The sequence below is a fragment of the Nannobrachium achirus genome (genome assembly GCF_963921795.1).
Source record: "Nannobrachium achirus genome assembly, chromosome: 7".
Taxonomy (NCBI): Eukaryota; Metazoa; Chordata; class Actinopteri; order Myctophiformes; family Myctophidae; genus Nannobrachium; species Nannobrachium achirus.
In genome coordinates this window covers 60,914,272-60,929,720 of record NC_137816.1, presented here as the reverse complement: position 1 = coordinate 60,929,720, position 15,449 = coordinate 60,914,272, and the positions used below count along the sequence as shown (strand labels likewise).

The window sequence follows — 15,449 nt, the reverse complement described above, 5'->3', positions numbered from 1 at the left end:
GCGTGTAATAGCTACAAACTTTAAATAAGCCCCCAAAGTCATCCGCTGATTCATTACGTTCATTGCCAAATGGAACAGCCTTGAGTTGTGTCCCTCAATGATGTCACAGATTTGTTTCTTCTGTGTATTAGCTCTACAACTGCTTTCAAACTCACTAAGCCAGTGGTCCTCAAACTTTTAAATTGATGGTCTCCCCTTAACTTTTTCAGCGTACAAATGGAACCAAATGCATTTGTACACTGTCAAAGTTACAGACTTGCCAAGGGTCATTTTAGACCCCCATAAAGGAACCTAGAGAGTCCCTGAAATCCACTTTGAGAACCAAATGTCAATACTTTTACTTCTACTCCACTACATCTCAGGGGCGAATATTGTACTTTTACTCCACTACATTTATCTGAAATCTCTAGCTCTATGGTTACTTTGCGGATTCGATTATTATCACAAAATATACATTAACCACTTCAGCCCTATATACATTTTGGCCATGTGAAAATAACCGATGTACAGAGCTTGCGCATCTGCTATTTTCAAAAGATTTGTATATTTGAACATGGGAATTGTGACACAATTCTGCACAATGAGTACTTTTACTTTGGGTTCTATTTTGATGCCAATACTTTTGTACTTTTACTCAAGTCAATTTTGATTAACAGACTTTTACTTGTAACAGAGTATTTCCACACCGCAGTATTGGTACTATTACTTAAAACAAATTGAATACTTTTCCATCCACTGCTAAGCACAAACCGCCAATGCATACATTGCAGTTACATGATAGCCACTTGGTGAGAAGGGGAAGTGGGCAGTGGAGACGGGCCTGTTTAATTTCAGCGCATGGAACATCAAAACACAAGGCATTATGGGCAACTTATACATCCTCTGAACTGAAGTGTACACATGTTTTTCCTCAGCCCTCCTCAGAGGGTAGTTCTTGGGAACTTCACTTGAACTTTTGGCGGAGTGGAAGATGACGAAGATAGACAACAGCAGCATATCTTTAGATTTTTAAAGGGTTATTTCCCAAAGGGGAGGTGAGTTTATGGTGGATTTGGAACACAGCGTATAGGTGTAACATCGCTTTACGTGAGGCATTTCTTGTTTCATTTGAATGGAACTTTTCATATAGACAGAAAGACATGATGACACGCAACACAGGTCTTTGACTCACTGTCAAAATCAGAGCATTGTGTTATGCAGTCAGTGCTTTGCCTGGCTGAACTATCATGGCACTAGCACTACGATGGAATAAGATTCACATGGCTTATTGCATTACTCTTAAGTGGTAAGGAAAGGCAAGTTTATTTGTATAGCACATTTCAAGTGCAAGGCAATTTGAAGTGCTTTACACAGCATTAAGACATTTGACACTTGAATTCAATTAAGAAAATAGTTATTTTAACAGAATAAAAAATAGGAGTAAGTTAAAAGAAAAACGTAAAAGTATTTCGCTTTGTGTTAATAGAACAGAGTTATAGCCGACCTGCAGTTTTCTTTGAGATTGTTCCAGATATATGGTGCATATAAGAACTAAACATTGCTCTTCCACATTTAGTTTTAATTCTAGGGACACAAAGCTGACCTGTCCCACACGACCTGAAAAGTCTTGATGATTTGTGATGCAGCACAAGATCAGAGATGTATTTTACATGTATTTTGCACTAAACCATTCTGTTTGTATAGACCAGGGGTCGGCAACCCAAAATGTTCAAAGAGCCATATTGGACCAAAAAAAAAAAAAAAAATCTGTCTGGAGCTGCAAAAAATTATAAAAGCCTTATATATCGTCGTTGTTGGGTAGAAGCCTTGTATGTCCAAAACTTCGTTTTGTATTTATCATTTACAAAAATGAACTAAACTAGTGAAAACAGCTGATCTACAAGCACACAACGCCTCGCACCGCGAGGCGTTGTGTGCTTGTAGATCGGCTGTTTTCACTACCTTTGTGCGTCAGTCTTGTATGATGAAGCAGGGCTTAGGCCTACTTTGCAAAAAAAAAATAAAAAAAAAATACAAATTTGAAACTTGGAGATACAAGGTTTCTGCCCGACAGTGACGATAAAAAAATCGTTGAAACAAAAAATATTTTTTTCACCCCCATCTTTTTCCATTTTCATACATTTTTGAAAAAGCTCCAGGGAGCCACTAGGGTGGCGCTAAAGAGACGCATGCGGCTCTAGAGCCGCGGGTTGCTGACCCCCGGTATAGACCAACAGCAGCAGCATTTTGAAACCAATTATCTGACAGACAGGGAACCAGTGTAAAGATCTGAGAGTTGGAGTGATATACAGTATTTTACAGTCTAATAGGGAGTCCCCTCTTCAGGCCTCTCAAATGGGACCCATATTTTGACCATGAAGTTGAGTCCCGAAATACAGTATGAGACAACAGACCATTCCTTAATAAAGCTGGTTCTTTGTGGGCATCCTTGGCACAATTGTCACATCTTGCATCCCAATTCTTTGCTACCAACACTCGACAGGGATGCGGTCGATAGGAAGTTAGGGAGATTCTAAGTTATCGTATAGCGGCTCTAGGGGAGCTGTTTCACTGTCAGACCCAGGGAGACGATATTAGATACTAGGTGCCAAGATGACATCTGTTGTCCAGCTGAGCCCCCTTTCCACATTAGCCTCCAGCATCTCCCCTCCTCCCCATTGTCCTACAACTCCCAGGGGTCCCTGCTCCTCCAGTCACTGGTGAAGGAGGAGAGCTGGGGCCGTGTTGACAAACAGCCATATCGATTATAGTCCTTTCTTATGCCATCACTCTTCTGTCCTTACAACACATTTGAGCGTTCATTTTAGGTCTGTATTCTGAAAGCAGTCTGCTGCCTTTTTACTTCTGTCTGCCTGACTGTCTCTTTATTTACAACTGTCTATTCTCTTTTCCGTGTGTCGGTTCTGTCGACTTGTCCTCTTCAGCTTGTTCATTTGCGCTCATCTTTCCTATTATTTTTGGTTCCCTGGCTCGAACCAAGCACCGGCAGAGACCACTTCTGCCCAGCAGGGGGTGCTATTGCCACTCCTTTCTACCAGCCAGCACCTGTGGGATAGACAGAGCTGAAATGCCAGCACTGTCTTCAGAGACAGAGAGGAAGAGAGGGAGGGAGGGAGGGAGGGAGGGAGGGTGGAAGGAAGGAAGGAAGGATGGATCCAAACAACACAGCACCATCAGACATCTCGTCTTAACGGAGTCAGGGAGAAGCTGATTGTTATTCAAAGTTCTCTGTGTCAGGGTCGTTAGCGAGTCGATCGGAGGGATTTCCACTCCAGCTTGCCGCTCTGACAAAAAAGCGGGAGCACACATCCATCTCAATTCCCTCAACATATGTGTTTGAACAGGAGGACTACGGATCCGTGTAAATAAATCATGGTTGATCACTGGCATCTTCAAAACACTGTCATTCTTTTTTTATGGTTTTGCTTTTTTATTCTTTTTCCTTTTTTTAATTCTAATTCTATTCTATTCTATTCTATTCTATTCTATTCTATTCTATTCTCACCCTGTACTGGTGATGACGTCTGTTCTTCTGCTTTAATGGACATTCTACGCATCATGTGGGCATTAAATTACCCATCCTTAACATCACCTCTCTCTCTATATATAGGTTAATCCGGGACTGGTCAAGCAAAAAGATCATCCCCACACAAAGCATTGATCCGCAGTTAAAAGAAAACCTCCAACCGCACCAAGCATTGATCCAGAGTTAAAGAAATATGCCCCTTAATACAATGCTGCAGCAATGCTTTTTTGTGTGTCTGTGTGTGTGTGTTTCATATTCAGACGGATTTAAAGTCGGTCAGGCACATTATCAGACTGGGCCCAGTCAGGCAGAAACATTCCATAACCCCCCCGACCCAACCCCTCTCTCTCTCTCTCTCTCTCTCTCTCTCTCTCTGACCCCTCCCTTGCTTTTAACAACTGCCGACATAGTTTGGCTCTGTTATGTGATCATGCTTGGATGAAATCTGTCAAACAGCTCCCTGAGTTATTAGGCTGTCTGCGCCTGACCTTTCTGCAATCAAAGATATATGACTTAACCCTGCAAGGTCCGAATTAATTTCTACTGGCCAAAATAAATTGAAAAAAATCAGATGGTGTTGTAGGAGTCCTAATCACAGGAAAATGTAATGTTAAAAAATTAATAATTTTTTTGTAAGGTTTTATAGCCATAAATCATAAATCATGCTCCAATTTGCATTTTGGGGATATTTTTCACAATAATAACACATGTACATGTTCTAGACATTCTAATGATCACGAAAAACAATATTACAGGCATTTTACTTTACTTTTTGTGAGGAATAGCTTCAGTTAAAAAGTGAGATGTTGTTCGTCCAGACGCTGGAATTTCAACTTCTCTGGGAAGTGTGAATGTCAGCCTCTGTGGGGCGTATTTATATGCAAATATCGTGGCCAATGGCATTGTAATACTAAACAATAGGATTTAATGATGATGTTAATGTGAAAAAAGAACAGGAAAACGAATTATAACATTTTTTAAAAAATGATTAAAAAAACGTTGCCAAAAAGCAACGCTGGGCCTTGCAGGGTTAAGGGCTCGGATTTGCCATGGCAACGGCTCCAATTTGCCCGCCGTGAGAAAAGGTCTAATTGTTGCAGAAATTTAATGATCTCGCCCCGACATCAGGGGCTGTGAGGTTTTTTTTTATTAACTGTTTACGCTATAATTTTCTTTTGTTAACGCACGCCGCCTTAACCCCTTCCCCGCTGGCTGCCCGCGGGGGAGGCAGGGGCGGGTTATAGGAAGAAGCGTGCGTTGGGGAGGGACAGAGAAGAGAGAAGAGAGAGAGAGGAGGGTGATGGGCAGATGCGTAATTTCAGAAAGAAACGGTGGGGGTGGCAAAACATAGTTTGCCACATAAGCCCCATTTCTAAAAATAGCGAAAACACAGTGGATCTACAAGCTCTCAACGCTCGGCTTGTAGATCCACTGTTTTCGCTATTTGTTTGGCGGCGGCGACGAGAGAAAAATGTTCGAAAATGTTCGCCTACAATGGCATTCCCCAAATCGGGACGCCACGTTTGAAAGTGGTTAATAAATGAAAGGTTGCGCGCAATAAAGCGCTTATCTAAATTATAACGCGTGTCACGAGTAGACGGACTGGGCGCCGATTGCGATGAAATCACATTAATCTGCTATAAAACTATTCAGAGTTGGGGACGAATATGCGTAAAATAACTGAATTTGAGGTTAAATGTGAACACCAGGCGGGGGGGCAGTTGCCGTCCCCCCCCCGATGCCCCCAAATAACGCCCCTGGTGATGGCTGATGATTCTCTTCTTTTTTTTCTCTCTCTCTCTCTCTCTCTCTCTCTCTCTCTCTCTCTCTCTCTCTCTCTCTCTCTCTCTCTCTCTCTCTCCGCCTCAACCTGTTAGCTTGTGTGTGTGTGTGCAGAGACCCGGCTTGCCTTTTTAAAAAGGGCACTTTTGTCTTTAAGAGAAAAGCAGCTGCCTGCCGCATTATCTGCTCTCAGCGATGTAGACATCAGTAATATATTCTACAAGGTCAAAGACAACTGAGATTAAAATGTCTAATCAGTTAATTTGTTTTATTGAGAAGGACTGCTGTGTGATTGGACAGTGGGGGGGGGGTGAGGGTGAGTGGGGGGGGGGGTGTAGGGGATGGATGGATGTGGGTGTGTGGAGAAGGGAGGGGTGGCGGGCGGGGGGGATACAGTCCAGATTTGCACATTGGCATTTTGACTGCGCTTGATGCGGGAAAATATGGCCGTGCCACTCAGTTATAGAATGTTGATGAAGCTCCGACGCCCTTTGTTTTTCTCCGTCAATCCCCCCCTCCTTCCCCTGTTTTCCTCCCTCCTCCTCTTCTATCCCCCCCCCCCCCCCCCCTCTCTCTCTCTCTCTCCCTCTGTCTCGTCTCGCCCTCACTCTCTCACCGTTCATTTTCAATCTATGGCACATTCATACGAGACTGATTTTATTAGTTTGCTGAAATAGACTTATATTTTATATCTCATTAAATATTCCAAAATAAATTCAGCATATTTGAGCCGTTCATACATATTCAGTTTCGGTAACTAGGATCGGAATATATTTTTTTGATTGAGCCCATACAGCACAGGCATTTTGAATTTTCTTTTTGTGTGTAGATAATTCCATTCAGGGGGATGAGTTGAATCACAATTGGTCTCATTGTCGTCTCTCCACCCCACCACCACCACTAACACACACACACACACACACACACACACACACACACACACACACACACACACACACACACACACACACACTGGATGTACAGAGGGTACACGGTAAAATCCTGAGTGTTCATTTAGCTCCGAGAGGGTACAAATGTAACCAAATGGACCCTTAGCGGTCCACTTGGTTCCATTTGTGCTATACATTAAAGCTAAGGATTGAACCGTGTATGCGATTGTACCGGTATGTGTGCGCGTCATTGGTATATTTAGCAGTTTTTCTCTCTCTTCATAGACTGGCAATGCAAGAGAAAATGCCTTTATAATGCTAAGCAGCGGCATAGCTTTGTCTGGAGAAATTAGAGTTGTTTGGGATTGACTTATACATAAACCTCATGTCTGTAACTGTGTTAATGTATAGTCCATAAGGTCCTCTATAGCCTACCGACAAAAGATTATAAGATTATAACTCTGAAGAAAAAAAAAATATATGTATATATATATATTTTTTTTCACAAAGTAACACAAGATGTTATAGTCATGTTATACAGTTTAAGACACGCTTCACTGAAGTGCCACAATATGACTCTGGCATGCAAGTTTGAATATGGGATCTTCAGTGCATAAACAGTGTACTGTACTTGCACTGGCACGCTTATACACATCTGTCAGCATGTGCTGTATTTGCATCCGAAACTGTAACCTGCCATCACACACTTTACGTGAATTCCAAACTTGACCTAATATAATGCACTGCTATGCTATACACACTCACTTACCATGGAACTTTGAAAATGGCCAGGAGGACCTCACAGTTCATGAAGAGCAAAGAGCAGTATAAATATTATCTCCATATTCATTTGTGCCATCCTGTAACTTTCACATCTTAATCCTGTGACATACTGTACTTGTTATTGGCAGCATATTACTGTATTCCAGGGGTTCCCAAACTTTTTTGTCTCAGGGCACCCCATAAATATGTTTTTAATCTGAGGCACCCCTACATTATAATTTTCACTCCCAGCACCTTATATTTATAGCATATTGTCGTTGTCGGGTGGAAACCTTGTATGTCCAAAACCGTTCGTTTTGTATTTATCATCTAGTGAAAACAGCCGATCTACAAGCACACAACGCCTCGCATCGCGAGGCGTGGTGTGCTTGTAGATCGGCTGTTTTCACTAGTTTTTTGCGACGGTCTTGTATGATGAAGCAGCGCAAAAGACGTACACATTTGAAACTTGGAGATACGAGGTTTCTGCCCGACAGTGACGATATTTTTGTGATTATGTTCCGAGGAAAACGTTGAGATAATAGCCATTTTGGTTAGAACTGACTGAAAATAACTTTGTACTTCAAGTTTAAAATTATACAAAATAATATTTTTTCAATTGTCCAAATACATTTCAAATATTATCAAATTATCTCGCGGCACCCCTGGACTGCCGTCACGGCACCCCAGGGTGCCCCGTCACCCACTTTGAAAACCCCTGCTGTATTCTACCGGTGTATTCAGAGAGTGTGTGTGTGTGTGTGTGTGTGTGTGTGTGTGTGTGTGTGTGTGTGTGTGTGTGTGTGTGTGTGTGTGTGTGTGTGTGTGTGTGTGTGTGTGTGTGTGTGTGTGTGTGTGTGTGTGTGTGTGTGTGTGTGTGTGTGAGAGAGAGCAGCGGTGTGTGTGTTGTGTGTATCGTATCTCTTGCGGTCTTTCGGTGATAAAGGAATTTGCCACTGTTGGATCAATACAGTAATACTAGGCAAGGAAACGTATTTGTAAAGCACATTTAATACATTAAGCCAATTTAAAGTGCTTTGCGTATATAGCGTAAAATGCATTTAAGATTAAATAAAGACTAGAATATAGCTCACAAAAATAAAGGTCAAACGTAATCACGGTTTTATTTTTCTTACGCGTTCAAGTTTCGCACAGCAATAAACTCGTTTTTCAGGAGTATTTTAGTGTGTTAGAGCATTTATGCCTTTCCAGTATAGGCACCACATGTGGAAATTAACCATAATGTTAGTGGATACTGATTACTGGTCTTGTTTCCAAAATACAGAAAACCCAGAACATATTTGGGGCCCCAAACCCTTTTGAGCAGAGCTTATGGCTGTCCCACTAACCGGTACATTCCCTGAGCGTACAGTATTTACCAAATTGTTATAGTGTCCCTCTGAACAGAACACTTTCAGTGCACACACCAACGTTTGGTTTAGGTTCCCAAACTAAAACTGTCTTTGCCATTTCTATTATTCTGGGTTTCCTTCCTACAGTATGACACTCCATCAGAATCAACTATTCACATTCTTAAAATACAACCATTTTGCATCAAAAGAAACAAGTGTTGAATCATTGAATTAAAGGAGCTATAGTCAACTTTTTCTTGAAAAACGGATGCTAAAATAAAAATAATGTTTCGAAAATATTTTATAAAAAAATAATTTCATATATGTGTTTCTATTCAAAAATGACCACAAAAAGCGTAAAATAATGATAAAATAATCATTTTGGCCATTGTCAGACCGACACTTTGTTTACATTCTAGTCTATAGACTAGGATGTAAACAAAGTCTCGGCCCTACAATGAAAAAGTTGACTATAGCTCCTTTAATTGAAAATTATTATTTCTGATTTAGCTGAAAAAGTAATAAAAGGTAGTGGTGAACGTATACACATTTTTAGCATGGTAAATGGCCAAATGGTAAATGGCAAAAAATATATAGTGCCTATCCAAGGCGCTTTACAATAATTGTGCATCACATTCACCCATTCACACACACTTTCATACACCGACGGCGGAGGAAACCATGCAAGGAACCAACCTGTTCATCGGGAGCAATTAGGGGATCGGTGTCTTGCTCAAGGACACTTTGACACTAACTCTGGGGGAGCCCGGGATCGAACTGGGAACCTTCCGATAGCCGCTCTACCTCCTGAGTCACTGCCGCCCCACTGCATGCTGCGTGGATTTAGAACTATTATTTGGTGTACTACTGTATGTGTGGCATAATAACTGAAAGCTGCCTCACCATATTTAGTTTGAACTCAGTTAGTTGAACAGTTAGTGGAGCTGAAACTTCTTGACGGTTCATAATGTAATGGCAAGTGAGACCCTAAACGATTTAAAGACATTTGAGAACTGGTGTGATGTGTTCAGCTTTCTTAGTTCAGACCTCTAGCAGCTGCATTCAGAATGAGCTGAATTTCTTTTTTCTTCTTTTTTCCTGGAGAGACCTGAGAGAAGACCAATACATTGGATGAAGTGTGTGTTGATGAAACATCACTCCGACACTTATTCTGGGCAATAAGTCAGTTCTAAACTGGAGCCCAATGTAGGGCATTCACGAATAGTGATTTGTAGTATTCGAATAGTCGAATATTCTACAGGACTGGCCAAACTGTCAAATATTTAGTTAGCAAGAGGCGAACATCACGCGAGGCGTTGTGAGCATGTAGATCTGCTATTTTCACAATATTTATCTGCGGAACTGAGTCACATTAAATGTAATACCTACAATCCCAAGTCCCCAGTTCAAATATGTTTATTTTGGGTGTCACGGCCTAAAAAGATTTGAGAACCCCTGGTATAGAGCATTAACAAATTCATCCACCAGGGGCTCTGAACTCATTCTTATGACTTCCTATCTAGCCAAGCTTTATAAACTATATATTTTTTAAAGAGAAAACAATAAAAAAAAATTAAATAACCGAATATTCTACTTCGGTGAACAACGTCGAATAGTGACTTTGATTTTCGAATATTTGGTGAATGCCCTAGCCCAACAGTGTGTGAGCAGCATTCTCAAGACTAATACAGAACCCTAGCCTGCTGGCAGGCACGTGCACACATAGATATGAAAGGGGCTTGAGCCCCTGCCCTTTTTACTCGTCCGTTAAAAGTGCCCTCTCCTGACCATGAATGCAGTTTTTACTATTTCTATGGTGAAAGAAATGCAAATGCCCTTTTTCCATGCTATACCTGAAGGCGGCATTCAAAAGAATTGCCTTTTCCAAACTCTCCAGAACTTATGTTGAAAGAATTGCCCTCTCTGTGCAGAAATCCATGCTGTAGCCTACGCCACAGGGAACCACTGCTGTCATCAAATTATTGGCTTAGGAATGTGACAAAAACTAAAAGATATCCATGAATTCAAGTCTCCATGGGGTGAGTAATCAATAGAAAAAAAAAAATATCCAACGCCCCATAGTGCATTGCACAGACACTGTACCGAGCTTCCGGCGCCGCAGCCGAGTGTGATTTACAAGCTCACAACGTTTGCATCTGCGACGCGACGTGAGCTTGTATGTCTGCTGTTAAACCGGAAGTGTGGTCCAAACAGGTCCAAATACTCTCCAGTAAACTCCCGCGGAAACAGGTGGATGTATTTGGGAGAACTATTCCTTTAAAGTACCATAAGTAGAAAGTACTCATTATGCAGAGCGTTTCACAAGCGTTCAAATGTATAAAATGTATGCAGGGTAGGGTACGTACCCTCATAAAAAAACATGCAGTAATCCTGGTCTCTTAACGCCACAATGCATGCAGGTTAAGGGAGAGGTTGGTCTATAGTGTCGTCGTTTCAGGAAATATGCGTATTTAGTTGTACACATGGAGTCACAAGAGCGATGTCTTCAGATGTATTCACTCTGGGACCCAGTTTCAAAAATGAGTGTATGAGTGTATGAGTGTATGAGTGTATGAGTGTATGAGTGTATGCGGGGCACCCAAAACGCCGGCCCCTCGTGGTCGAAATGAAGCGTCTCCGTCTAGACGTGGCCTTAGATGTGTTTGTTGTTATTCAGTTGGCGCATCCATCCATCCATCCATCCAGTCACTGTCAGCTCAGTGTACTGTGACTCTATTTGACCACCGTCACTGCATGGGTGAAAGAGCTATGGAAAGTTGAGCGTCATCTCCTCCTACTCGTACTGCACAACTACAACATGTTTTCACTGTAGTACATAGCTGTTGGCGGAAAAAGAATGGTGTGTCTGTGTGTGTGTGTGTGTGCGTGTGTGCACACACACACATGTTTATGTCCATGTGATGTGTGAGTGTTTCCTATGGGCGTGTTGTTAAATGAGTCTGTGTGAATGTGACCTCCATTAGGAGCAGCTGAGAAGATGCGTCCAGGGACAGTTTGTTTTCCAGCCAGGAGCGGCAGGAGTGGCGGACGGCTCTTGATTTATTAGAATGGCGAGCCAAACAACCATGATGTAGTGTATCTCCATTTTAAAAGACCATGCAGCTTAATCTGAGGAAAGACAGGCGGAAGAGAGAAAAAAATAAAGTGAAGGAGATCAGAGACAACAACTTGAGAGTTTACCAGAAGTCCTGAGTTGGCGGGAGCAGGAAGGAGTGCAAGATATGAGAGAATGCACTCTCAGTTTATTTAACTGAGACCACAGAATAAATACAAAAAACACAGAACTTCAAAGAAGAACTTCAAGAAAGAAAATGAGGTCTGGAACATTGTAGAGATGTCACTTAAGAGCAAAATATTTTCCTTGGGGAGCAGTAGCAACGCATTATACAGTAATACAATAAGTATGAGAAAGAATATATGAATAATAATTATTATTATAGGCTAATGATGATGATGATAATACTAATTTCAAAACTATGTAATAGTATATTACTAACAAAAAAGGGTTGTCCCTGTTTTTATTAGTTTTTATTTGATAGGGTATTTGATTAACAGCGTGTTCTGTAAAGAAAGCGTGCAACCTTTGTTATGCAATGTAAGCACAGGTTGCCCTCTAAAACTACGCCTCCCCCGCGTATTTGAAAGTTTGCAGCTAGACATGGCTATGTCTGTCTCTTGCAAGGATACTGTACATCGCATCACCTTGGCCTGGTACTCAGTAACATCCTCAGTGCTAATAGAGACAACCTAGAAAGGTACAGCGTCATGTGAATGTAAGATTCCATATTCTGAGGTTTTACATCTCCCATCTCTCCCACGTGTCCATAGCTGAATCCAGTTTAGTGTTACCTTAAGAATACATCAGAACAAGATGTGTTCATCACCCAAGAAGGTCAAAAGCTGAAAGGTAGGAACACATATTTTGTTTATGAATTAAATGATGTGAGTTTCTGGGCAAATCTTTTAATTACACATTTGTGTTTAACACGGATTAATCTAATTTCAGGTATTAAAATGTATTGATTGATTGAATACGCTAACAGTTTGCAAAAAAAAGGCACAGGGTTACAGTTCCATATAAAAGGATGCTAAAAGGATAAACCCAAGAAAGCTGTATGGCTTGGCTTGTTTCCATTTGGGTCCTGTGTATTCAATTTATCAAAACATTATTGTTTTGTTATCAATGGTTTTTATTCATCATATCACAATAGAATACAATAACGTAGTATACAAGATGCATCATGAATAAAAAAAAAAACTAAACAAAACAAGATACACATACATACAGAACTTAATTCATCGAAACATTTGAAGACAAACAATAACATACAATAATATGCAAAAGCAATTTAAACGAGTAGTAATCAAAAAGGAAAATATGTACAGTACAGCCTTGGAGAGCTGCAAGGCATTATGGTTTATGTAAAACACCAGCCTCTCTTGTATTGCACCAATCAAGCATCTCAAACAACTCAACGTATATAATCATGTTGACAGGCATACGATTAAAAATGTAATGCGATGATGTTTTAGAGCTTTAGTTTTTTTTTTTTTTATTTGCAACTGTATTGCATTCAGAAGAAGTTGAAACGGACAATGTCTTTATGAAATAAACAATAAAATACCTGGATGTGTAAGGGTTGCCAAGCAGTGTCTTTATGTTATCTTTTTCCAGGGTAGTTTCGGTAGGAGCATGAGTGCTCTTTCTCATCAATACTGTTCCACACTCATACAACACATCCAGTTTTATGCTGTTGGCCTGCTCCACTGGGGAAGTTGGGCAGGGACGTGCTGGGCCCCTGATTCAGCCCGGGAAAAAGAGTTGGAGAGGCCCTCATTGCGCGCTATAGAGAGAGATCTCTCTCTATAGCGCTGCTGCTGCTACTCAAAGATTTGCCATTCATGACAAGTGACAAGCCAGTGGGCCAATTACATGAATTAGGCCTATATTTCGTCGTTGTCGGGTGGGAACCTTGTATGTCCAAAACCGTTTGTTTTGTATTTATCATTTAAAAAATTGATTTAAACTAGTGAAAACAGCCGATCTAAAAGCACACAACGCCTCGCGGTGCGAGGCGTTGTGTGCTTGTAGATCTGCTGTTTTCACTACTTTTGTGCAAAACAGTTTAATTTTTACTTTTGTGCAAACAGTAAAATTTTTTCCTAATGGCCCGGCCTGGACCGGCCGAGAATGAACCGGCCGTTCGGGAGTTGTCCCGCTTTTCCCAATGGCCAGCACGTCCCTGCAGTTGGGGGTTCAGTGCCTTGCTCGTGGACACTTCAACGGTGAGTGTTGAGGGAGGAGGGGTCGTCGTTCAACTGGGGATCATGACTGATTATCTGTTTTATATCTCTTCTGCATGGCCAGTGTGGCCACACTGCCAGTAGTTTCAATACACAAGTTTGTTGTATTTTTTCCCCATTTTATTTTATGTTGGAAAACACTAAACTCAGGCTTGTCGTGTCAGTGAACTCACAGGAGCATACAGAGACGCTGGCTAAGCTCACGCAATTATTTCCAGACCCATTTTACAAACTAATTTGTGGTCAAGCCACCAAATATTAAATGAAATAACAATTGTGAATGCAGAATTGTGAAAATCCAAATAGAGGGGACTAGTCCATGAGTGAGTGAGTGAGTGGGGAAATGGGGATGCAACACATAGGAATCGCAATTTACATTTAGAAGTCCAACTCACAAGTACTGCATTCTCCACTCACGCACTGTGATGTTAGATATTTAATCCTTTATTAGATTGTTAACAATGTCTCAGATTTCAGAGGGGGGAAAACCTTTTTTGAAAATAATGTTCTGCACCAGCCCTTAAAATCATGCAAGTGTTGTGAAATGAAAGTGGGCCTCAGCCAGAGAACGAATGGCGTGTCAGACTCATGTTGCCAGCTGATGATACTTCCTTTCATGATCCTCTGCTACCCTCACGTTCTTACATGTCGATGTACTAAATAACAACAAAAAAAAAAGAAAAAGAAAAGAAATCAACAAACAAAATGGGTCACTACTAGGCTGTTATGTATTCCTATAGAACATAAGAAACATTATGTGTATTAATCCCCCTAGAAATGTATTATCGACTCACCCAATGCAAACAGAGCCTGCAGGGGGAAAAGGGGGAGGGAGGGGGGGGGGGGGGTGAGGCAAAAAGACAAAAACATAAATTGAAATTAAAATAAAACAGCAGCTGCATTAATGTGCCGGCACTTGCCTTTTGCTTTATGCTTAATTTTATGCTCCGTCGTATCGTATGGCCGTGTCGCCGTGCCCCGAAAATTGTAGATCTACCATTGCATCCGAGACACGTCGTGTGCTTGTAGATCGGCTGTTTTCTGCGCGCGACACCGACGTATGTTGGGCTTTAGCAGGGGGGGGAGAGAGAGAGAGAGAGGGGGAGAAGGGAGCACATGGGTGCCATGTGTGTGTCTTCCAGAGTGAGTGTAACAAACAGGCCCCCATCCGCAGCCGTGATGGAGTGTTTCTTAAATGAAAATACACCTGTCTTTAGGACAAATATGTGCCACTAATTACCTGTCTAACCTAAATCTCTGTGCGCCAGATGTTGCTAAAACACGTGGAGACAGAGACAAATGGCGGCAGGCTGTTTTAGCCCCCGCACCGTAAATATAGTAGAGGCTTAAATCATCTTTTCCTTGACCCTGTTAGGGGAAGTTGTTCAATGTGATTTTGGAGCCTGTCGCGCGGGGTAGGAAACTAATTGTAAAGATGGGATATAAGGTACCTCATCATCGCTTGCTCTCTCTGCTCTGTCTCTGCGTGCTGTCTCTCTCTCTCTCTCTCTCTCTCTCTCTCTCTCCTCTCTCTCTCTCTCTCTCTCTCTGTCTCTCTCTCTCTCTCTCTCTGTCTCTCTCCTCTCTCTCTCTCTCTCCTCTCTCTCTCTCTCTCTCTCTCTCTCGTCCATATAAGCAGGATTACATTTTGATCTCTTATCCCGGTTTCCAATCCAAGATTTTCTATTTAAGTTGACTCTTGCTCCCTCATCTATTCCTCCTCTTCCCTCTCTGCTGTTGTCTAACACAGACATGGAGAGGTAGGTAAAAAAAGAAAAAAAGAATGGAAAAAAAAGAAAAAAAACATGCACT

At 41.5% G+C, this 15,449-nt stretch overlaps 1 protein-coding gene across 1 annotated transcript in view; it reads left to right on the top strand.

The window, feature by feature from the left end:
* The window catches only part of ccne1 (cyclin E1), a gene marked incomplete at its 3' end in the record, with an annotated part of 76,126 nt that overhangs the window by 39,188 nt on the left and 21,489 nt on the right, over positions 1 to 15,449 (top strand). The window contains exon 12 of the mRNA XM_080730355.1: positions 15,388 to 15,397. Coding sequence (XP_080586481.1) covers positions 15,388 to 15,397 — 10 coding nt within the window. The remainder of the gene's footprint in view (positions 1 to 15,387; positions 15,398 to 15,449) is intronic.